The sequence below is a fragment of the Strongylocentrotus purpuratus genome, unplaced genomic scaffold (genome assembly GCF_000002235.5).
Source record: "Strongylocentrotus purpuratus isolate Spur 01 unplaced genomic scaffold, Spur_5.0 spur5_scaffold_5, whole genome shotgun sequence".
NCBI lineage: Eukaryota > Metazoa > Echinodermata > Echinoidea > Camarodonta > Strongylocentrotidae > Strongylocentrotus > Strongylocentrotus purpuratus.
Genome location: NW_022145611.1, coordinates 14,005,639 through 14,030,662, shown reverse-complemented (window position 1 = coordinate 14,030,662; position 25,024 = coordinate 14,005,639). Strand labels below are relative to the sequence as shown.

Genomic DNA, 25,024 nt, shown 5'->3' with positions numbered 1-25,024 from the left:
TTTGGCGGCCATTTTGTATGACGTCACATATCTCAAATTGCTCAATACTGACAGAGTGTCAGCAATCGAATTCTTCAAATTGATGGTCTAAGGAACTATAATCCGAAGAAAAAAAACTATAGACCCTAAAACAAGGTATATCGAGATGGCTGCCGGACTACAGCAACTATATTAAAGGGATCGTTTAACAATGTTAAATCTGAGATACACGGTCCTACATGTTACCACTGTCTGTGATATGGTGTAATATTGAAGCCCTAAAAAAAATCGCGCTTCAAAATGATCAAGAACTTACTTGACTTAAGTGCTCAGGACGGAAGTGTCCCCTTGCGCTCCTACGGGTGGTCTGCCTCCATTCATTTCTGTCCTGGGCTTGGTGTTGGGCAGCCTCCAGGCTTAATCCAGAGTCTTGGCGGATTTGGTCTTTCCACCTCAGGGGAGGACGTCGTCCTGGTGGCCGTGGCACAGTAAAGTCATTGGTGTGGACTTGTATTGGTAGGCGTTCCTGTGGCATACGTACCACATGTCCAAACCATTTCAGGCGGCAGTTGGATATTTCCTCATTTATTGTCTAGGAGATTTTCAATGACATTCTGATGTCTACGCTTCTGATTTTATCTAGAAGATGGACTCCTGCTATTGTCCGCAGACATCTCATCTCAAAGGTCTCCAGTTTATCCCGGTCAGTTTTCCTTAGCGTCCACGTCTCAGACCCGTAGGTGGCTATAGGACGAATGAGGGCATTATAAATCCTGACCTTCAGGGCTCTTGAAATATCTTGGTTGGTCCATATATTGTTTCTCAGTCTGCCAAATGCCCAGGAAGCTAGATTGTGTGCGTCTCTTGACATCTTTGGTAACAGAGGGGACTACACTTCCAAGGAAGACAAAGTCTTCTACCTTCTCTATAGGGTTGCCATCTATTGAAGTCTCCCCATCATCGATTGTCATGATTCTGCATTTAGCTGTGTTGATTTTCATTCCCCATTTGCCAGAAACTTCCACCAGCTTGTTTGTTGATATTTGGAGCTTGTCATAGATGAGTTCGAGTAGAGTGGTGTCATCTGCATAGCGGATGTTGTTAAAGCGTATACCACCCATCTGTACTCCACTGCCTAGGTTTTTGACATCTGCCATCACGAACTCTAGGAAGATGTTGAACAGACTTGGGGAAAGAAGCCAGCCTTGCCTGACGCCTGTCTTAACTTGGAACCATTCCGTAACTTTACCATTTACGATGACAGCACATTTGGTCTGATCATAGTATACTTAATGAGGTCAATCAGGTTCTTCTCAACTCCTATTGAAAGAAGGCTCTTCCATAAAGCATCCCTCCAGACAGTATCGAATGCTGCTTTGAAGTCCATAAAATGCGAATGGATGGGGATGTGTCTCTCTTTGACCTTCTCCAGCACTTGCCTGACAATGAAAATAGCATCAGTGGTTCCTCTGGCGCTCCGGAATCCACACTGCTCTTCCGATAAAATGCTCTTCAATTGTCCCTTGGATCCTACTGAGCACCATCCTGCAGAAAACTTTAGCCGGCACTGATAGCAGTGTTATGGCTCGGTAGTTAGCTGGGTCAAGTTTATCCCCCTTTTTGTGCACGGGGGTAATAAGGCCTTTGCTCCACTCAACTGATCAAGAAGTGCCTCAAAAAAGTTAAAATCTTTGAGTGACCGGTTTTACCATACTCGTTTTCCCCAATAGACTGTAGTGTTATGAAAACCGTTCGGCGAACGGTTTTCAAAATTTGTTATTCCAATCATTAATATCTTGATAATCAGACAGGCGATCGGCTTGTAAAAGTCATGGTGTTCCTGACTGACCTAAAGGTTTATAATTATCATTGCAGCATGAGCTAAATCAAGGATTATTTCTAAAGGATCTATGACAAAGTTACCGGATCCCTTTAAAGGTTCTGAACTGCTAAAATAAAGGAGCATCTAGAGGCGCTGCCCCCGCAACCCACCAGGGGCCTATAAAGCGCAGGCCACTCCTATCAGTCAAAATAGAAGTGGCTCCCAAAGTCCCAAGACAACCCTATGTTGTATAAAAAAATATATTGTCTTCAAGAGTGTGTTAGCTATCTTGAAGGTTTCTGAATAGCTAATACCCTATCAAGTATCCAGGGGCTCTACCTTCTGGTCCCTAACGGGCCCTTTTTTTGGGGGGGGGGGGATCCACATTTTGAGGAAAATCGAGAGCTGATAATGATAGAAAACAAACTCTCACAGAATCCAACAAAACTTACACTCAATGTTCAAGACTACAAATAAATGACATGTGCCATTCGATTTGGGTAGAAAATGGGCTGAGAAATGAGCATGGAAAGATAAGGAAGTCACGGTACCACAGGTCATTATGTTGAATGAGATTTGTGGTTTTTATCGAAGATGATTTCCAGCAAGATTTTTTCTCTCTTCATTTTACTGGTTCAAACCATCAATCTACTGCAGGATAAAACAGTCCAGAATTAATTATAGCCATGTTCTCTCGACATACGATTCCCATTATACAGGCGCGGATCCAGGATTTCTTAGGGGGGGAGGCCCAAATTTGAAATTATGCGAGCCAAATATTGGTACGTAATGGTGACCAGCAGTGACGTAATTAGGGGTGGGTGGGTGCAGGGAGGGGCGAGTTTTTCCCCTCCCTCCTCCGCGAAGCGCGGAAGCTTTGACTTTTCAATAAATTATTAGAGAAAGAAGACGATTCGTTGTATCATTCCAAAAAATAATCCTCGTCTGAATTATGCTTCCCCCCATCCCGCGCTAAGCGCGGAAGCTTTCACGTTTCATTAAATCATTAGCGAAAGAAGACGATTCGTTGTACCGTAATGACTTTTAATCCTCGTCTAATTTCAGTTCCCCCCCCCCCCCCCCTCCCGCGCGAAGCGCGGAAGCTTTTACGTTTCATTAAATCATTAGCGAAAAAAAAAAACGATTCGTTGTACCGTTATGAGTTTTAATCCTTGTCTAAATTCAGTTTGCCCCCTCCCACGCGAAGCGCGGAAGCTTTTACGTTTCATTAAATCATTAGAGAAAGAAGTAGATTCGTTGTACCTTTTTCGACTCTTAATCCTTGTCCAAATTAATTTCCCCCCCCCCCCTTCCACGCGAAGCGCGGAAGCTTCGACGTTTCATTAAATTATTATAGAAAGAAGATGATTCGTTGTACCGTTCTCGAAAATTATCCTCGTCTGAATTCAGTTTCCCCTCCCCTCCCCCGCGCGAAGCGCGGAAGCTTTGACGTTTCATTAATTCATTAGAGAAAGAAAACGATTCGTTTTACCGTTCTCGACTCTTGATCCTTGTCTGAATTTTAAAAATGTTCTTTGTCTTTTCCCTTTTCTTCCTACGTCCTCTTCTTTTTCACTCCTCTCTTTTTTTGGCCGGCGTTTATGGGGGAACCATCCCACCGCCCACCGCCTGCGGTCAGATGAACATAATAATATATGTTGATACCTTGTCCGCCCCGGAAGCTAAGGGGTTTAAGGTTTTAATTTACGGTCAGATTAGCATTTAGGGGTCCGCCTTAGGGCCCTAGGCGGGGTCCAGGGGGCAGAGCCCCGGAAGTTCAGGAGTTTTAGGCATTTAATTACGGTCAGATAAGCATTATTTTGATACCTAATTGTTTTAGTGGCAGGTCACTAATTGGCTTGGGGTTCAGGGGGCGGAGCCCCGGAATCTCAAGGGTTTTAGGCACTCAATTACGGTCAGATGAGTATCAAGTAGGCCGTCTAAGGGCTCTTGGTTGGGTCCAGGGGGCAGAGCCCCCGGAAGCTCAGGGGTTTTAGGTGTATTACGGTCAGATGAGCATTTTTGATACCTTATTATTTTGTGACACTGTGACTCTTTTAGGTTTGCTGGGGGGGGGGGGGGGGGGGGAGGCTAGGGCCTTTTGCCCCCCCCCCCCCCCGATCCACAACTTGTTGGCGGGAAAATTGCAACTGATATCCCCCTTCTTTTCTTTTCTTCTTCCTCTTTTGTCATTCCCTTTATCTCCTCTTTTTCTTTTTTCTGTCCCTTTCCTTCTTTCTCTTTTATTTTTTTGATATGGGAGGGGGGAAGGGGGGAGGCAACAGCCTGGGAGGCAAGTCCTTCCCCCCCCCCTCCGATCTCCTTCTTCCCTCTTTTCTTTTCTTCTTCCTCTTTTTTTTTCACTTTCTATCCTCTTTCCCTTTTTCTTCTTTTTCTTCTCTCTCTCTCCCGGCCGCTCGGCGCTCGCCCCCCCCCCCCCCCCCCTGGATCCGCGCCTGCCATTATATACCAGAGCTCAATATTAGGTAGCGGAACTCAAGTTTGTAAACTTCTACTAGAAGTCGCTGCCCCCCCCCCCACCCCCCCCCCCCTCCCCCACCACCACCACCACCACCACCCCCACCACCACCACCACCACCACCACCACCACCACCACCGTACCAAAACTTTCGGGTTGATTTGCATAAATGAATAATAAGTAATAATCTAGTGACGTCACCTGCATGTGCTTCACGTGTTAACTAAGTTTAAGCAGAAATGAAGACTAAAAAGAAGATAAAGGCACAGAAAACCAAGTCTCCTGTCGACCGAAATGATGATGTACGTACCATTATTACCTTGTAATAGGGTGAATATTATTCTCAGTTTCATTTAGCTTGTATTTAGTCATTAATTATGTGGCTTGCTGTTCGAGATAATTTTGTGTTGTCCCACATATTCAAACGTGTGTCTTGTCGCAGGAAATATGACGGTCTGACACGCGCACGCACACAATGCAATGAAGACGGCAAAAGCCAAAACCAAAACAAATTTAACTCGCACAAAGCATTGGTGTAGGACTGTAGATCTAAATTACGGAATTATGTTGGTATAAATTCATACTTTAAAATTTATGTTTGATGTTAGTACTTAATATTTTCTAGATCATGAAAACATGAATATATTTTTTGCTGCAAAAACTGATTGCAATTTGCATTGCATTGTGCTTGTGATTGAAGTGAAATTTCTTATTTATTTATGTTCTTTGCTAGTGAATTTAATCATGTTCAGTCACAATCACAGCTGAATAGCGAAGGGCGCTATACGGTAGTTATGAATCATATCCAGAATTTGACCCGTAACTCTGACTAAAACATACCCAAAATCAAGTAAATATTCATCAAATGTTCAAATGATGGTCATGATATAAAATTTGTAATGTTTCTTTAACTGCTTCGTGTCAACTTTCTTATTTTGGGGGGAGTATTTTTCAGAAAACATTGATGTTATTATAGACTTTCTCACAGGTTTCATGGCAAACGGCTGCACAATGGGTTGCGGGCGGGCGCACGTGAAGTTAGCTACCGTAATTGTAATGAGATATTACTTCACCCAGGCGTGCGTCTGCCCACAGCCCATCCATCTGTATAGGCCTACACTTGTATTGTGCAGCGGTTTGCCATGAAACCTGTGAGAAAGTGTATACTAATATGATTATTTTCCCCAAAAATACTCTGAAAAGAAAAAGAAAGATGACACAAAACAGGTAAGAAACATAACAAAATTTTAAATCATGACCGTCATTTAAACATTGATGAACATTTTTTTGATTTTGGGTATGTTTTAGTAGGGTAACTCCACGCCGGAGTTACGGGTCAAAGTCTGGATATGATTCTGAACTAGCGCCTAGTGAAGTAGTATCAAGCATAACTCAATCTTTCAAGGAATTGGTTATTGATAAGAGATTTAAGTTTTTTCACCTGACTAAGCACGTCATAGATAGAGCAGACAAAACTTGAAAGTATTTGTTGTAATTTCTTCTCTATGACAAAAGTTAATATGTTGAAATACAAAAAATAGGAACGTTATTCGCTCAGCTCAGTAAAAGATCTGTTATTGCTAAATGTGTGAGTAATAGTCTTTTATGTTCTCATCTGTGCAGGAGGAATTATCCGGTCTAGTGAGTGGTATCCATGACGATGGAGGAGAAATCGAGACTGCTGGCCTTGGAGATGGGGAAGACATCCCTGCATCAGAGATCAGTGATGTCATCAAAAAACTGAAGCTTGACAGGTAGGTTATGATGGTGTAAAATCAACCGTTTGACTATGTGGGAGCTTTTATTATTATCATTTTACATAAAGCAAGATTTTTTTCTTCAACATGGGCTTGTTATTTTATCACTCTTTTTATTTTGTTTTGGCAGGTTCAAAGATATCGCAAAGAAGCCAAAGGAGAAGCCTGTCCAAAAGCAAGATAAGACTGCAGGACAGACTGCAGGACAGAAGAACAAGAAGCAACTTCAGGATAAAACTCAGAAGAAAGACAAAATTCAAAGAGAGGACAAACCAAAGGAGGACAAACCTCAAAAGAAGGACAATTCTACACCTGGTACACCTGCTACTAGCAAAAAGAACCAAAAGAAGAAAAACAACGAAAAACAAAAGGATGGTGGAAATCAAAATAAAGACAAAAATCCTCCAAGTGGTGCTGCAAAGACTCCAATAAAAGAAAGGACTGAAAAGCCTGCTCAAGTAGAAAAGCAAATTAAAAATGAGAAGATCAAAGGAGCTTTGGGCCTGGAAGTTCCAAAGACATCTTCAATTTTGCTTCCCACTGGGACCAAATGGCATTCAATTCAGGTGAAATATCCCTATTTATCGAAACTAAACTGTATAGCAAACTTTTTAGTATTCTCACAAATAGTGAAAATGAACTCCTGTTTATTATAATATTACTCAGTTTACAGAGGCCAGTTTCTTGAAACCATTGTAAGACTAAGTTCATTGACAACCCATAGATAATAAGAAATGCTTGTTAATTTTGTAAAAAAAGGTATGAATATAGATTTATGTTCGTTTTAACAAACTAGGGTGAGGAGTCTATCATTGCATACCAAACAAGATACATTCATGATTCATCTAATAACAATGAAGAAAGTTTACAATTTTTTTTGTCAGACATCTTTTATCATCATGTGTTCACAAAAATACCTGAACGTGATGCAATGTAAATAAAGTCCATATGTTATGTTATGGTATGTGGTTTCATAGCTTTGCAACTATGAAATTTACAAAAAAAAAAAAAAATTTCATTGAATTCTTTTTTTCTGTTTCAGGATGGAGTGAAAGCAACCGGCAGTCCAGCAGTATCATCAGAAGGAGTCGTCTCATCTTACATGGAATATGCTACCAAGCTCTATGACCAGGAAGTAGAACTCCATGCTGCCAGTGAGTGTCTATTGATATCTATTCCTTAGAACTCTGTGTCTTGATAATGATTTTAGTTGAAGTGAAATGAATAGTTTCAGGATATTTATTAGTAACTCTTCAAAGGTCAGGGTTATGTTGTTAATCCAGCACAGTGATGTTAAAGACTGTGCAGCAAGTATTGGTTAAATTTTGAATTAATTTGGTACCAAATTATGCTTAGACTCAAGCTCTTAAAGTCATAGAAGCTAGCAGTTCATCTTTATTTCATGAATATATGGAGGCTAAAATGCTGAGGTGGATTGGTAGGGTTAACATCATAAACAACAGCCAAATTTCTGATGGTTTTAGTTCATTCTCATCTTCTCTTCCAATAAACAGAGAAAAGCAGTGATTCCGGTTCCCAGAGCAGGTGGATGCAGACCGTTGCCAAGTCAGGGGCACTCTCAGACAAGGTAGCCGCTCTGACCCTGGAGGTCCAGGGAGCCCCCATCCACACTCCCCTCAGCCTAGATGCCCTGCTGGCCATGGTGAAGAAGAAGGGACGCAGGGAGGCCCTCATAGGGCTGGATGCGGCCAAGAGGCTCTTCCTGGAAGAGTTGTTGCCTAGCAACAGAAGGTTGACGACATTTGCACAGGTAAGATGCACATTGATGCCCGCTTGTCATTCCATACATCATGGTGGGAGTATCTACTTGTTCTGTCTGGCTCTATCATAATGCAATTTTGCTTGAAATATCACCTTTTGATGCAATTTAGTAAATTTCCTCCTTTTTTACTATTCCGTCATCATCCTGGATGAAAAAAAAGCCTTTTCACTAAATCAAATAAATTAAAGCTGTATGAAGAAACCTATTTGGGAGAGAAATGCATCATGTGCATGGTGGTGTACAATTTTCACACTATTTTACATGTTGTATACATGACAAGAAATTGTTTGTACAAGGATTCTTTATATGGAGCTTTGTTGTGTTAAAAAGATATTAATTGCTTTCATGTAGCCTCAGACTGTTTTTTATTAAACATTTTGCAGTTGACTATGTCTGAAACTGGGGGGGGGGGGGGGGGGGGGTAAATTATTTTGTGTCATTATAACATATCTTTAAAAAGTTGAATTTTATTCAATCTCATTTTGAAATGTTCTAAACTTCATAGGAGAATGGCGACTGGAAACATTTTCTCCTTTGAGCCTATAAGAAAAGTCCATAAGAACATGTCAAAGTTGGACTAAAGTTTAAATGTAAAAAGACAAGTGTTTACTGGTGAATGGTTTATCCTGATGAGAGTTGACCCTATACCAGCTTTAATCATGTTTTTTCTGTTATGTTTGGCAGCATTCATTTGAAGATCTGGAGAAGAGGTGCAGCAAGAATCGACAAAGCCGTGACAAACAGGTCTTATTGTGGTTCTTTGAGGATCAACTTAAACAGAAATATGGATCTCTCCTGGACATGATAGAGGTATGTTGTTTCTTATAAAATGAGAAACTGTGCTCATACAAAGAAATTAATTATGTGATATTTTAATTTATGATTATGTCCCAATTAGAGCAACTATATTCATTTAGATGTGATATTTAGATCTTTATTCTCTTTTCTTATTCCATTGGAAAAATATACTTTCTTTTAATGTATTCTGTTAAAAAATATATTAAAGAAATAGTAGAGTGCCATCAAAAGAATAAAAATGTATTTGAAAGAGCTGAAACTTTGGAATGATTGATGTTAGTAAAATCTTTTTATTAAGGGTGCTTTCAGGCAAGAAAAAGTTGTTTATGATGCTTTCAACTTCAGCTCGCTATATCACATTATACAGGTTTCTACCCGGATAACACGTATGATTTCTGAAGTATTAGAATTTGTGCTAAAATTGCTTATATTATAGGTATTTAAAGCATTGTATCCATTGTTAACTTTTACTCTGCTTTCTCATTCCTCAGTGTATTTTCTTCACCCTTTCTTTCTGTATTTTACTCTTGTTTGTTTATTTTTTATCTGTTTAATAATTTGTCTTTATGTCTTTTACATTCCCACAGAAAATGCTTCAGGATACAGTGAGTGCCATCAAGGCTAAGGCTCTATCTTGTTGCTATGAGTTAATAGTAAACAGACCAGAAGAAGAGAAGGTGAGAACAATTAGTATAATTTCTTATTTTTCATGTTGTCACAAATTTTAATTAAACTGAAATCTGATTCCACGGCAATACAGAAAATTCATTTTGGATGTGTATCATATTTTTATTTAACCTCAGTCATATCATTTAAGAGGTGTGAATTACCTGTGTGCTATCTTTCAAAGCAAAAGTTCATGGCACAAAAGAATGTGTGTAATGTGTAAGAGTTAGAATATGATCAATATCGAATATCAGGTAATGATATTGCTTTGCCTCACTTATGTTTGGTGATTCATGAGATGCTTTCTTGTTGATATCTTTCAGAGGTTACTGAGGTTGATAGTGAACAAGGTTGGAGACCCTGATTACAAGGTTGCTGCTAAAGCTGTTCACTGGCTGCAGAAGCTAGGTAAGGGTCTACTGGACTAACAATGATTGGTGGAAGATTTATTTGTTGATTGTATTTTTTGTTTTGTTTTGTTTTGTTTTTCAGATAGTTTCAAGTTGGGTTTAATTGCAACTTTTTTTATTTTGTGCTTGTGGCCTCATGTTTTCCTTTTCACATATTTTCTTATTTCCCAATTTTAGAAATTTAAAAAATAGCAATCACAGCCAACTAATTGTGTTTCTTGATATTTTTCCAATTAAATGTTGAAAATCTGACAAATGACAGAAATCAACAAGTTCTGTCATTACAGAGACTAAATTTGTGTGATGTTTGTGTATGTGGTATAATATTTAGCTGTTCTGCTTAAAGATAAAGACCAGTTATGGTCATGCGATTGCATTGTGAAATCGATCAGAAAAGGTTGATCATCTAGCATAGATGTACTGCAAGGTTCTGGAATCATCAAAATGATAAGAAATTTGGCCCAGTCTTCATAAAGTTGCAAGCACTGTACACAGAAAGATGTATATGGGACTACGCACACATGCGCGACATGTGTGTTTTTATCTCTCACACACAAATAGATAATCTAATTTACCAAATATATCAATTAGTAGGCGATTTCCCGGTAAAATTTTTATCATCATGTATTATTCAAAACATATTCTTTCACATGATTGGTAATAAGAACTTCCATTTCATTTTTTGAAATTGGAGCGTTTCCAATACTGGTCTTTACCTTTAATATCTTTTCTATTGCTTCCAATCATTGACAATTTTTCAATTTTTAATCTCATTTCTTGTTATCTTTTGTCCCTTTTAGTTGATGTTCACTCCATGATGAAGATCGTTGTTGTCCAAGCTATAGAAGAGTTGCTCTTCAGACCAAACATCAACACAAAAGCACAGTGAGTATGCAGCAAAATTGTCTCCAAATGTAGTAGGACATGTTTTAAACTGCTCAAACAATACTGTCTTTAATACTCTATTTCTAAAAGGCATTTAAAATCAAAGAAAAACTTCTTCCTTCAGCCTTCACAGTTAGAGACTTTATTCACCTATACCAATACCAATACCGGTAGTCAGAATACGTACAATTGTTGTCAGTAAGTCAGACAAACCTCTGAAAATATGGGGAGATGATCAATGATATTTGTATACTGTTCAAAATGGACCCTGTGAACCTAAAGAAAAACAATTGAGAGATCAATATAATTTTGAGGGCAATTTGGGACTTTCGTGACGAAGAAACAAAGAAGATTGAAAATTTTCATTTTATGGCAAAATGATGAACTAACCCCTTGCCATTTTTGCCAAAAAAATGTAAATTTTCGAATTTTCCCCAAATTTTCCTTAAAGCCCCTTTGGGGAACAAACGGAGATCAGTATAATTCTGAGGGCAATATGGGACTTTCATGAAATTGAACTTGAACTTGAACAAAGAAGATTGAACATTTTCAGTGGATGAATGTTTACCTTAACTGTGAGAGTATAACCACCATTGTATTCTGTTTCCCTGCAGGTATTATGCTGTGTGCTTCTTAAATCAGCTGGTTCTACATCCAGAAGAGGATCAGCTTGCAACCCAACTCATCATTGTCTACCTCTCATTCTTCAAGGTAATTAAATCTCGGGTCTAATACCTGAAGAAAGGAACAGTGGCTCAGTGGTAGAGCAGTGGTCCAGCATTCAAAACCCAAGTTGATGTGTCCCCTTTGATAAGGCGTTAAATCTCATTACAAGTCCCTCAGAGAAGACTGGTACACTGGTCCCGTGGTTGCTTACTTACAAGCATACACATGCTTTCTTAGCAATTAAGAATAATAATAATAATAGTGAACATTTATAATGCGCCATTAGTTAATTAGGTGATTTAAACCAACAAACCAAACCAGCAAAAAAAAAAAATATATATATATATATATATATATGATTCCTATTACATTGACACTTGCCTGCTTGACAGGGGCAACCATAATTTGTTCATGGGCCAGTGAATGAAAATCATACTACGTGTAGCTAGATTGGACATGTACAATGTCATATTGTTACATCATGTGAACATTCAAATTGCATTAACTGATTCTTAATACATTGATTTGTAGTTGATTGATCTTTAAATTGTGGGGAGTAGAAACTATTTGTTATAACAAACTAACAACCTGTGTTTAATAAATCCATTTACTCCATGGGGATATTCTCTAGTTTGTCCTATTTAAAACAGTTCCCCTTTTAAGGTCCTTTCACCCCATATCTGCCACACCCTTCTACCCATGTATCTCTATCAGTCTACTCCATCCTATACTTTTTCCATTCGTTTCCACCCCTCGTCTCCAAACCCAATTCAGATTTTGTAATAAACACCAATTAAGTTAATATGTCCAATGGCCGAATGGGTACCTATATCTTGTTGTTTGTTTGACAGGCTTGCACCAAACAGAAGAAGATTGATAACAAGATGTTATCAGCAGTCATCACTGGAGTACATCGAGCATTCCCTTATTCTAAAGGTAAGTGCAAAGACACAACTACAAACAGATTTGAATCTACACAATTATTTTTATTTCCACTCAATTTCTGTTTATCAAAAATATATTTTTTATTTATTAATATGATGGTCTGTGTATCCGCCATATTGTTTTTATGTAATGGTTGAATTATTTCATCAATGCAAATCCAATACTTTGTATAATGTCTCTAGTTGTAGTCGATCCTTGTTTTTGTTTTGTTCATGTGCACAAAAGTAACTTTAATTAATGATGTTATCTATACACTTGCTAATCATTTCTCAATTGCAGACACCATGAACAAATCCCTCTTTTTTTAAAAACTTCTGAGTAAAAGCATACTCTGTGTTTCTACATATTTTACTCTGGAAAGCTGACAGACATGAAGGTCCAATGTACCGTATGTATTTGAATATCAGATATTAGTAACAGGGGTACATATTGTTTAATAAGAATATACATTATATTCCTGTATAATTTGATTATTTGTAAATATTTGTTCATATTTTTGATACTTTGCAGAAGATGAGAAGGTTCATGAGCAGCTAGACACCCTTCTCAAGGTTGTTCATCAGACGACCTTCAACACCAGCATCCAAGCTCTCCTATTGATCAAACAGGTCTTAGACAAGAGGTCAGTAGTTACCCAGTAATGTAGTGTTGAAAATGTCTGCAGACAATCCTGAAGATGTATGTACGGTTTTATCAGGAACCTTTGGCATATTAAAGTGATATTTGAATAGCTAGCAGATTTTTTTCATACTTGTCAAAGGTTTTGTTTTCTAAATTGAAAGGATGAGGTAAGAAATTCTTAAAACAAAATTACAAACAAAATTACAAACTATAGTTACTAGAGTTATTGGGCTAAAAAGCACCAGATTAGCAAATGTTGCCTGCCTTAACCATAAACAGTAGTCCACGTCTTCATGGGAACCAATATTGCTGAACTCAATCGACTTGTCTAAAAGTGTGAGCATTACTCCAAATTTTTCTGAAGCGTCATTTAGTAGGTAACATCAAGAGAAATTATAACATTTTGTGCTGTAGAGAATGACCTTTGACATGTATCTGTTTTGTTGTGACTGAATTATTCAGGCAATCGACTATGGATCGGTTCTACTCGGCCTTGTACCGTAAGCTCCTGGACCCCCATCTCTCCTCGTCTCCCCGTCATGCCATGTTCCTCAACCTTCTCTACCAAACACTCAAGAGTGATGATGTCATCAACAGGGTCAAGGTCAGTCGAGGTCATTTGCTTCAATGTCCTTGAAATACGCATTGCAAATTACTTTCCTATGGTCCGACAGGTTTCGGTAGAGCAATGGTCTTTGTAAGGTGGTTAACTAGATTTGAGACCAAGTCATTACGCTGAAGCCTTCGTTTGCAATCCAGTAGTCCCTCTGACCGGATTCAAAGCTGTTTTGATTTATAATGACTCTTTAACCTGACTGCTAAGAAAGCAAATATTCCCTCTGTAGATAAGCAATGAGGAGGAACTCTGACATTTATTGCTGTACAAATGACTTTTCGTTATTCCTTCAAATGAAAGGGCTTTAGTGTATTGACTTTGGTTTTTAATCTTTAAACTCCTGGTTATAATATCACAGCTCTTCTCTTGAGTTGTGTTACTCCATCGGGGCTACATGTAGCTACCAAGAACATTAAAGGGACCCGGTAACTTTGTCTTAGATCCTTTAGAAATAATCCTTGATTTAGCTCATGCTGCAATGATAATTATAAACCTTTAGGTCAGTCAGGAACTCCATGACTTTTACAAGCCGATCGCCTGTCTGATTATCTTTCTCAGCACTTGGAGGAAATAAAAATTGACCATCAAACAATTGAAATAACAATGCTGTCTTTGTTGGTTATAACAGTTGAATGGTTATAACAGTCAAATGGTAAACAGCTTTCTTTTTTCAATCTCTCGCCAGGCCTTTGTGAAACGACTTCTGCAAGTGTGTAGCTGGCAGCAGTCTCCCTTCATAGCTGCAGTCCTAGTCCTGGTCTCTGAGCTCATCAAGGCCAAACCGTCCTTAGGAAAGGTCAACTCATGGAATGATGTAAGTTTAGTTTCTCAAGATGTTTGTGTTATTTGTTTTCTTATATTTGATTAGAACCTTTGTTTTATAGCAAGACAACACATTTCATAAGAATAGTAAATTACAACCTCGTCACAGCAATTTAGATTGGAATAATCATATAGTGGATGTCATTATAAGATGATGACGTGGATCCTAATCAAATGATTGGTTGATAGCGTACACGTGACCAGGCATTTATTTTGCCTAACGCGTAATTTAGATAATGACCGGTCATTATCAAAATCATGTTATAATAACATCCTTTTATAAAACAAATAATACACATCATTTTGTTTGGGTGTTTCTCTCCATTTTTTTGAGCATGTAGTAGTGAACAAATATGAAAATTTTGCCTTGATTTTGTTTACAACTGTGTTTATTTCTATGTCATTATTGACCAGGATGATGATGAAGATGAACATTTCATGGATGTACAAGAAGAAGAAGAAGATGATGATGAGGGCAAAGAAGGAGGGGTTGATGCTAAGGGCAGAACAACATCACATCCTGAGAAACCCCAACCCGGTAGCAAGGACAAAGCATCCTGGGTACATAGGCCAGTCAGGCCCGGTGGGAAGGAAGGTAAGAAAATACTTGTGAAATGGAATTGTAGTTCTCTAAAATTTGGAGTGGAGTATTCCGTGCAATTTTTATTCTTGCAGTAATGATGTTATGTATAGTTTTATAAGATTCTTGCAGAGAAAAAAAATTCTTGTTGTTTGGATATATCTGTGATTATTAAAATTGTTTCAATTCAGGCACATAATGATGGAAAAATAGTTATAAAATTGGCATTTGCAAAGTTGGGAGCAATGAATAAGTTTGAGATGGATAAATGTAGATGAGAATGTATTGCTATATCAATAGATGTTATTTCTCTCTGTCTCTGTCTCTCTTCTATTTAATTCCTTGCAATTTTATAACTTCTTTGGGAAAGGTTTAAGTGCGAAGTTACATTTATTTTTTCTTTCTTTCTGTTTATATCAGGTGTACCTTCTGGTTATGACCCGCTAGCCAGGAATCCTCTTCATAGTCATGTGGATAATGCTGTCATGTGGGAGCTCAAAGTGGTGAGAGAAAGAAGACTGTTTGAAGTTTGTGCAAAACTTGCCAATTTTAAAAAGAGTATATGATATCTGACACGCAGCATGTGAAGAGCATATTAAAGAGTTATCATTTCATTCTATCCATTGCCATTTTGTTTAGTCATCCAATTTAATCCAATGTTGAGTAGTTTCTTGCCTAAATCTTATCACCTTCTCAGACGAGGTTTTGAACACTTCACTAAAATATTAAGACATTAACCCAATCATTATTATGGTTTGAAAACTAGAAAATGTAGAGTAAAGGCAAACACTACTGATGTTCTTGCAGTATTATCTCAAATGACATTCATAACAAAATTGCTTGTCTTAAAAATGTTTAATAAAGGGGTTTTTGACTTATTTTCCTTATTTTTTTCAGCTGTCGAATCACTTCCATCCATCAGTATCCCTGTTTGCATCACAGCTCCTAGCTGGATCCCTTGTCTTCTACACAGGCAACCCTCTACAGGACTTCACACCAGGTCGCTTTCTAGACAGGTTTGTCTACAAGAACCCCAAGCAGAAACAAATTGGTGAGTGGCATGCTAGAGTCTCTCTTTGAAAGAGCTGTTAATTTCATTTATTGGCTCGTAACGCAATATCCTCATTAAATAATGTTTTGAAAATGTTTGATATCTTTTCTTCCTTAATTCATATGAGAGAACACAAACGTTTTCTGTCACAGGCTGTCCAGTTGCTGATTTGATCATAAGGTTATAAGGTGTTGTCCTTGTGTGGGAGTCAATAGACTTGACTTACACACAGAATGTAAATTTTTGCCTGGTGCTAATGTCCTTTACTTATGCCTCTTTCCATAGTTTTCTTTCTTTGCATAGGTTATAAATTAAGTACCTTACAGAACTGATTATTATGACAGCCATGCTGAAGCTGGCATGGTATTGGAGCTACTTTGTGGTTATGATTGTCATACAAGAATCTAATATTACTGTTATGAATATTGGCCTGCTTGTATCTTCTCTGGCTGGCAAAATAAATGCTATGCGAGAAGTCATCATGATGATTGTATTGCTTTCTGTTTGTCTAATACAGGAAAGGAATCTGTGATGCAGCCCAAGTCTAGATCGTATAAACCACCAGCTATCAGAAGTATGCCAGTCAACAGCAAGAACTTCACAAGCATGACAGAGGAGAGTGTACCCATTGATGAGATGTTCTTCCACAGGTATGTCTTCGGTGAATCTATATCAACTTGAAAAGAAATATGTTAATGCTGATGTATTAATGATCATATTAAGGTCCATTAGAGTGCTATAAAAAGAAGTATTAACATTTAAAGCAGGACTGCACTACTTGAAGTTACTTGCGCCCTCTATATAGCAAACAATGCCTCAGCGGTAACCATTGGTCCCCCATGGTCCACTGTTCTTTTGTTAAATGAGAGCTGATTTGATGAAATAACCACCTGTCAGTGATCACGCAAGGAGGTCTAATCCCTCTTGACCAAACAAAACTAGCTATTTATTCAATCTACATATGATATTCAGAAGAAAACCAGAGACATGTTCATTTTGTATTTCCTTTTTGTAGATTCTTTTCTCAGAAAGATCTAAAGGATAAGAAATCTAAAGACAGTAAGAAGGACAAGAAGGCAGATAGCCAGGACAACAAAGATGGAAAGTCAGATGATGAAGATGAAGAAGAAGATTTCGATGAGAAGATAACAAGCAATGCCAACATGGAGGCGCCAGATGAAATCGACAGTGATGCTTCCAGCGTGGATGATGACGAATTTGACAGGATACTTGGTATGTATCATTAAGGATTCCATTTTCATGATGCCATAGAGGAAATTTTGTAGGAAGTACAGATGAGTGTAAAAATTATTTCTTGTATATTATTGATGTAATAACTTACAGTTCTTTTATTTTTACAATAGAAAAAAAAGGCAGTCATATATATGATTCTAATCATTGAAGTCAGGAACTCATAATATATTCAGGGCAATGTTGTAATCCATATTTTAATTCCAAAATAGGTTGGAATCATATGTATTTTTCACTTTTACCAATTTTACTTTTTTATAAAAAGTTTAATCAATTTTCAAATATTTCATCGTAACAGTGGTGTATTTTCCCTTTTTTTTCTTGCCTCCTTTACATATCACCATTCATAACTTTCTTCAGACTGTGTTTCCTTGATTTCAAGTTATGGTGTGCTAAGAGTACATTTACCTTTTGAAGTTGATGCTTCTGGAAATAAAATTTGAAAATAAATATTTAAATATCTTTATTTCACTTTCTAGATGAGATTGAGGGTGGTCAAGAGGATGAGGAGGATGACATTGATTTTGCTCGGTAAGTGGAGGGATGTTAGTCCTCTATAATTCATATGTGGATTTGTATGCTTTGATCTTCAAGACACTAAACAAATTCATTCACATCGTATACTCTTGATAATATGTTCTTTATGTGAACGGAATGGAAAAGATTCAACTTATATAAATGTTTATTTCAGTCCTGGGCCCTGTCTTAAAAAGAGTTGATATCAATCGCAACATGTACATAAGAGATAGAAGACTGCAAACTTGTGATTGATTGGAGGACTTGAGATTGATTTGGTCCAATTGCAACTCTTTGTAAGACGAGGCCCTGCTGTAGATAAAAGATTGAAGTCTTTCATAAGTAATTTAATGTGCATGTATGTGATATCAAAAGGACTCCAGTCAAGGAAATTGTCAGGGAAAAGACTAAATGAACTTCCTTCAGTATTTCTAGAAGTTTACTTAAAGAATCCTTTCAGTTACGAGTAAGGAAATGTATTCATGCTGTGTGTAATTTTCTATAATTCGTCACTGTCAATGTCTAATCATATTTGCTCTACCATTTTTCAGAGAATTCCAGAAGAAGCCCTCCAAGAAGTCTAAGAAGAGGAAAGCAGAGGAAGATGATTCTTCCTCCGATGATGATGACGAGGATGATGATGAGGAGGATGATGTTGGAATGGATGATGAAGATGATGATGAGGAGGAGATAGGAGAGAGTGCAGACGTGGATGGGTTGGATGAGGAAGCCTTTGACATGTCTGATGAAGGTAAGAGAAGATAGATAGGTCAGCAGATTCGGTCATTCGGTCAGTCAATCGATTGATTGGTCATTCGTGGAATGATTAGTAGTGAATATAAATATTATTTTCAGTCATGGAAAAAGTCATAAGGTGCATGGTAGGATAGGGGTTCATAAATGGTCATGTACAAGATCTTTGGTAGTAACTTACAAGAAATAAGACAAAAATTAATATTAAAAGTGCTAATTGCTTCGTCATTTCATCTGATCTGAGCTCTAGTAGGGGTGTCAGCGTGACAGAATCATCTGATTAACTTCTAAATTTCATGATTATGTCAAACATCAGTAACCTATGGGACAAATAACCTTGGACTTGCCAAAGTACAACAGTGGCATTCTTTTCTTTAAAAAGTATGGTAGTGTAGAAGAAATGTTGCAGTAAACGGTCCTGCAAATTCACCATATTGTGCTTATCTAAAGCAAGTGAAAGCTCAACCCTTTTTAGGGGAGGGCAAATGTTCTACACAGTACTGGGATAAGGGATCAATTTTATGGACTATTTTGTATATATGACCACATGTATTTTCAATATTAATGTTTTGTTTTTCTTCATCTCTTTTATCAAAATTTTTGACAAAAAGAAGAGGAACCCTTACCAGTCAAAGCAAGCAAGAGGAAACAAAAGCAGGACAAGAAGAGTGCCAAGAAACAACGAAAGAACACACAAGAACTTGGTGATGTTACTGAACAGGTAAGATCGGTTTTATCTGTCTGAAGAGATTTAAAGGCCCACAAAAATAGGCATCCTGAAAGGTTCCGTCAAACAGAAGATGAGCGTGCATTTGTGTGAAATTATGTTTGCATTTTTATTTATTATGAGTTAATTATGTGAGACTCAATCTTGTTCAGAGATACCATTTGGAAGTTTATTAGAAATTTGTTCCTAGTGTCATTTTCATCTACCCACTCAGTTACTGATATTGAGTATTTCTGCTTAATCAAAAAACACCATTGAATCTAGGAACTTGGTTGCTTTGGTTTTTGACTTTATAACAATTTTTAATCTTCTATTCAGCGCTCAAAATACACGGGGGCGGTGGGCGATTCGCCCCCGTGAGCTACAAAATCGCCCCCGTCAGGTTGCTCACGGGGGCGATTGCAAAATTAAAAATCGCCCCGGTGGAATTATAAAATAAAGATAATCTTTTCTGTTATAACTTTAACACAATATTGAGTTTCAATTTTCAAACCTTAAACCAATGAAATGGAACTAAGATTAGCGTGCAAGATTTCTCGTTTTATGAGTAGGCCTATTATTACCGATTCAGCTCGCAGTGCAGTGCCGCCGTCAGCAGTGGTTATAGGCCTACTGCGCCGTTAGTAGCGGTGCGTGTGCACGCTGCCGCGCCATGTCTGCTGGAGCTGGAGGCGATCAGGCAAGGGCAGAAACATGGTCATGGCCTGGAGAAGTTTTTCGTTGTCAGCAAATAATGAACCTCGACCAGTAAATCAATATTAGGGACTTTTAGATTTGCACGATGAGAACGTGGACTGCAACGTGTGACCTCCTTTTAAGGCACTGCCAGTGCTTAAAAGGACGTCACATGTGATTGCCAGTGCCTTAAAAGGACGTAATACGTCCACGTCCACGTCCACGTCCACGCAAATCTAAAAGTCCCTTTTGAGGAGAAGAAGAAGACCAAAATGTCGTGGAATCAGGGGCGGCGATTTCTGTTAATGACCAGGGAGACGAAATGCGATTTTTTTTTACGAGGATGTTATGCGAGGGAGCGTAGCGACCGAGCGAGATCTTTTTGTGCAATTTTATTAGTCTAAACGCTGCACTCTTGGGCCTTCCAGAGCCTAAAAGTGTGTTGCAGTCATTATTCAGTATATGCTATACAATTTGTTTTGCACTTTTTCAAATTTCCAGGGGGGGACGTGTCCCCCCCCCCCCCCGGATCGCCGCCCCTGCGTGGAATGATATGATAACATGGGCAGATCTACGGCGGGGGGGGGGGGGGAGGGGGGGGGGTAGGGTTTCCCCCTCCTCCCACCCCCCCCCCCCCCCCCCCCCCCCCCCCCGGCCCCCTTGGGCTGCCAAGTGAAAATGTGATATTAAAGCGGGGGGGGGGGGGATTCTGGAGAGGAGGACTACTAATCTATTTTATTTTTTTCAGGGGGCGGGGGGGAAGTGAAGCGCTGTTTTAGCATGACTTTCTTTTTAACTCTTACTTTCACCTATCTCAGATAAGTTTTTGGTTGCTGCTTTATATGTAGTTGATAATGCTTGATTAAAATAAAGAGAGAGAGAGAGAGAACCACCATCATTTTGCAATGGTTCAGGGTTCGTGTAATGTACATTTGAAACCATTTCTTAGCGTCTCAATCCTAAAAAAATAGCAAAACTATTTTCGAGGAAAAGCATTATACTGAATTAAATGAAGAATAATAGCTTTATATTGGATCATACTAATACTAATACGGGCTAAAGACAATGTGGTATTTGTATAGAGGTATTCCAAAATGACATTCTGATAATCAACATTTGTTCTGGTATCATATGTATATACGCATAATACAACTGATCTTTATGATTTCTTAACGTGACATAGCTTCTTTTCCCTCTGCAAACAAAACAGAAAACAAGGTTATTTAATAAAAGGACCATGCGACAAATAATCATTGTGATTCAAATTGATGCAAGGATTTTTTTGAATATGCAATGCTTTTCACCAGAATCTTCTTTGTAAAAATGACTTTTACAAATCTCAGCCATGCAATTCTGCCACTGTGCTGTAAGATCACTTTGAGATTAGGAGAAGTGTATTATGTAATGGGTATTTTAAATTGAATGGAACGTCTCAACTCAGTAAGCATGGCTGAGATTTGTAAAAGTTGTTTTTACAAAAATGATTCGGGTGAATAATAGTGCTCATTCAAACAAATATTCGCATCAATTTGAATCACAATCATTATTTGTAGCTTAATCCCTTTTAATGACCATGATTTCTTTTTCATTTGCAAGGGGAGAAGAAGATATGTCACGTTAAAGACATCATAAAGATCAGACATGTATGCGTATATATTATATACACAGGCCAGTAACAGCTATGTAGCTTGTAAATTTGTAAGAGGGAAAATGCTGATTGAAATGATAATGATGAAATAGCAAATAATTGAGGAGTATCATAGGTACCAATTCAATGGATATTTGTATTTAGAGCCCCCGTCAGTAATAAAAGAGCCCCGTGAGAAGGCTCACGGGGGCTCTTTTTTCGGGGGAAGAGCCCCCGTTGACAAAAAATTAATTTGAGCCCTGCTTCTATTTGACACAGATATTTGATTGAAAGTAGAATAAATGTTCCCAAATGACTTAAGGTAAAGACCAGTATTGGAAACGCCCCAATTTCAAAAAATGAAATGGAAGCTCTTATTTCCAATCATGTGTAAGAATATTTTTTGACTAATACATGATGATAAAAATTTTGCCGGGAAACCGCTCAATAATTGATATATTTGGTAAATTAGTTTATCTACATGGTCTGTGAGAGATAAACGCACGTGTCACGCACGTGTGCATATAGTCCCATATACATCTTTCTGTGTACACTGCTTGTCACTTTACGAAGACTGGGCCATATTTCTTATCATTTTGATGATTCCAGAACCTTGCAGTACACACCAATACTTATATGCTAGATGATCAACCTTTTCTGATCGATTCCACAACGTTTCTTTCACAATGCAATCACATGACCATAACTGGTCTTTACCTTTAATAATGCACCCTTGTCTGTATTTCTAGTTATGTCCTTGATACAATTTGAAATGTATATCTTTCTTTTTGCTGCAGATTTCAAGCATGATTGATGAAAATGTTGGATCTAAGTTTGATGTGGGACTCAATGCACTTGCCAACAAAGACAAAGCAGGTTTGTTCAGCTCATTTATCATTTGTATTTGTGTTTTTTGTTTATTCCATGTACTCTGGCCCATACGACATATGACTTTTATCTGCTTGTTTCATCTTTTGATATGGCCATTGACTGATGGTAGTGATACCGTAAGAGCCATTAGTCAATGGTCATATCAGGAATTTACACTTTTTGATGAAATAAATGGATGAAAGCCAGAAGTCAGAGAGGAGACATTACATGACGTTGCCTCTATGTGCAAAGGATAGCAAGAAAATTTTGTTTTACTTCTTTATCAAGCAATTTACCCCCCCCCCCCCCCCAAGAGAAATATAAACAAAAGAAGACGATGAAAGGTAGCACATAGAAAGAAGGAATGATACTACTACCTTGCTCACACAAATTTAAAACATAAGTCAATAAATACATATTATTTATAATCTTAAATCTTTACGGACTGTTACAGTTCCTGCATAAAGGGAATGCAAAGGAAGAAATGAAAGCGCATTTGCAGAACAAAGTTGATTGATAGACGAGATATTGATTTAATCTTTCCATATGTTTGTGTTTTCAGACATGAAGCAGCTCCGATGGGAGATGGATCGTGATCGATGGGTGAGAGGAGTGGATGCCAGGACCAAGGTCAGGGCCAAGAAGCTGCAGAAAGGACCCAAGGCCAAGGGCTTCAGGGGAAGGGGTAAAAAGAGATGAAAGGATGGACGGCTTGGAGGAGGAGATGTTGGAAGCGGAAGAAAGGAAGAGAGGTCTGAGACGGTGGATCGAGATTTAGCTCTAGAAAGCTAAAACAGGAGCTCTAAAATATTTATGATAAGAACAGTTCTGGTGAAACAAGAAGGAAATATAAGAACTGCTGCTTTGACATCTTACATTCCCTTGAGAAAATATAAAATGCAAGCTTTTGTGATAATACAAAAATATTTCCTACACTGGTCTGCAAGTTGTATCATTCATCAAGCTTCCTGAAATACACGACCCTGCATTAAATATGACAGATGATTCAATGTGCCGTTTTAAATCAATGTTGATTTTGATTATGTCATAGGATTTGTCTTCATATCTGATTGAACCTACATGTATATATATCCTTAGCATACAACATAAACAAGTCATGACTTTGCCATCCCCCTCCCCTTCTTGAAGGTATTCATGATCCCCCCCCCCCTAAAAAATAAAATAATACAGTGGAACCTCGTTTTAACGAGATCTTTGGGACAATGGAAATTACATGTACCTTGTTATATCAAGGGGAAGGAAAAAAGGAATAAAAAGAGCTGGGACCAGCAAGATCACATTGTAATGATAAATGAAAAATCCTTAAGTTTGATATTTCTGACGAAATGCCAGTGACAGTACCCTCTCAAATGGTTAAGTTTAAATCACATATGAAATGATCCAGAAATTTGATAATTCTAATACAGGCTACAATTTAAAACAAGACAACGGGGCATGCACCCTAGTATGTGCGTGTGGTTTTAATTTGCATTTGCTTTGAAAGACTGCGAGTCTTTGAAATTTATATGATTTCGAAATTGTAGGCACAGGGTGATTTTTTAAAATAAAGTCAAAAGGATCGTGCCGGGCAAAAAATAAGATCACTGTAGAATGCAAGAACTTTCCTGAGATTTTCCTGTACATTGTAACATTTTCAGATTAGAATATCAAAGACTTTTTAATAATCATGTACTTGTGTATATACAATACATTGAGATAAAAATAAATACATTTGAACAAAGACTTAACAGTTTGGAATGATTTTTATTGTTGTCGAATTTCATTATATATATGAACACGTACAATAATTTATAACGATTAATATTCAATACATTTCGCATTCGAATTGGAAGCTATAATTCTACCACGTGTACTTAACATTTTCAAGCATGGTTACATGTTAAGCTTTTCATGAATCTAATTAAAACATTGATAATTGTGATTTTGTTAGTACATTTACTTACTTCTTAATTAAAAAAAAAATGACCATTTCAGCTCCAATGGACAAGATAATCTAAAAATGAAGTTCCACATTTTGTGAATTTATGTATTTACTTACAAGTGTGTTTTTCTTCGTACATGTAGTTATAAAAATATTCATATACCAGCAATAGTGTCCACTCATACTGCATGAAATAGTTCATGAGAAACATTTTAAATGGAAAATGTCCTTGAAATTGGCAACAAATTATATTTGTCCATTTATGATTATCTAAACATTTTCAAGTTATCAAGTTTCCGTCGCAGCCGTCGTATCAAACGTCCTTGATGTTTGTTTGTACTGAGCAGCATTGAAATAAAATCAATGCTACCAACTAAGAGGACGAAAATAACATTTAAGTTTGCCTTCTTTCCCTTTTCTTCCCAGTGTTTTTTTTTTTTCTTCCATGTTCATCTTCAATACTGTTTATAACACTGGATTTATGTAATTCTTACATCTCATATTCACACTGTAGACGAGTATATTTCGTTGTCATATTGCATAAGCATTTTACCTTTGTGTGAAATTAACAAAACATATAAACCTATATAGACACCATTTATAAGCGAGAGCGAGTACAATAACTATACAAAGTAGTATAAGAGCTTATGTTATTATATCCCATAGACTACCGTTACCCATTCTACTTGAAAATAAGCATTTCTTTAGTGTTTATTAGCACAATTTCATTGATTTGCAGTGTTTTGCACCTCTTACCACTTATAAACTACGGTCTATGTACAG

At 37.6% G+C, this 25,024-nt stretch overlaps 1 protein-coding gene across 1 annotated transcript; it reads left to right on the top strand.

Annotated features, from left to right (window-relative positions):
• The first annotated feature begins 4,473 nt into the window (after positions 1-4,473).
• Positions 4,474-23,439, top strand: LOC580482 (CCAAT/enhancer-binding protein zeta). The gene is made up of 24 exons (XM_030999031.1): positions 4,474-4,582; positions 5,904-6,034; positions 6,168-6,603; positions 7,080-7,191; positions 7,552-7,808; positions 8,505-8,630; positions 9,206-9,295; positions 9,608-9,692; positions 10,495-10,579; positions 11,194-11,290; positions 12,097-12,181; positions 12,701-12,812; positions 13,274-13,415; positions 14,113-14,241; positions 14,664-14,844; positions 15,250-15,332; positions 15,727-15,880; positions 16,398-16,530; positions 16,896-17,113; positions 17,611-17,662; positions 18,199-18,398; positions 19,012-19,121; positions 22,227-22,305; positions 22,862-23,439. Exons 1-24 carry the CDS (start codon positions 4,520-4,522, stop codon positions 22,996-22,998), a joined length of 3,297 nt encoding a protein of 1,098 aa, XP_030854891.1. The 5' UTR covers positions 4,474-4,519; the 3' UTR covers positions 22,999-23,439.
• The last annotated feature ends 1,585 nt before the right edge of the window (positions 23,440-25,024 follow it).

Excerpts from the sequence above, each read along its gene's own strand:
- LOC580482 (XM_030999031.1), top strand. The coding sequence starts at position 4,520 with ATGAAGACTAAAAAGAAGATAAAGGCACAGAAAACCAAGTCTCCTGTC. Across the intron at positions 11,291-12,096 it reads TCTACCTCTCATTCTTCAAG|GCTTGCACCAAACAGAAGAA; the intron begins GTAATTAAATCT and ends TTTGTTTGACAG. Across the intron at positions 22,306-22,861 it reads TGCCAACAAAGACAAAGCAG|ACATGAAGCAGCTCCGATGG; the intron begins GTTTGTTCAGCT and ends TTGTGTTTTCAG.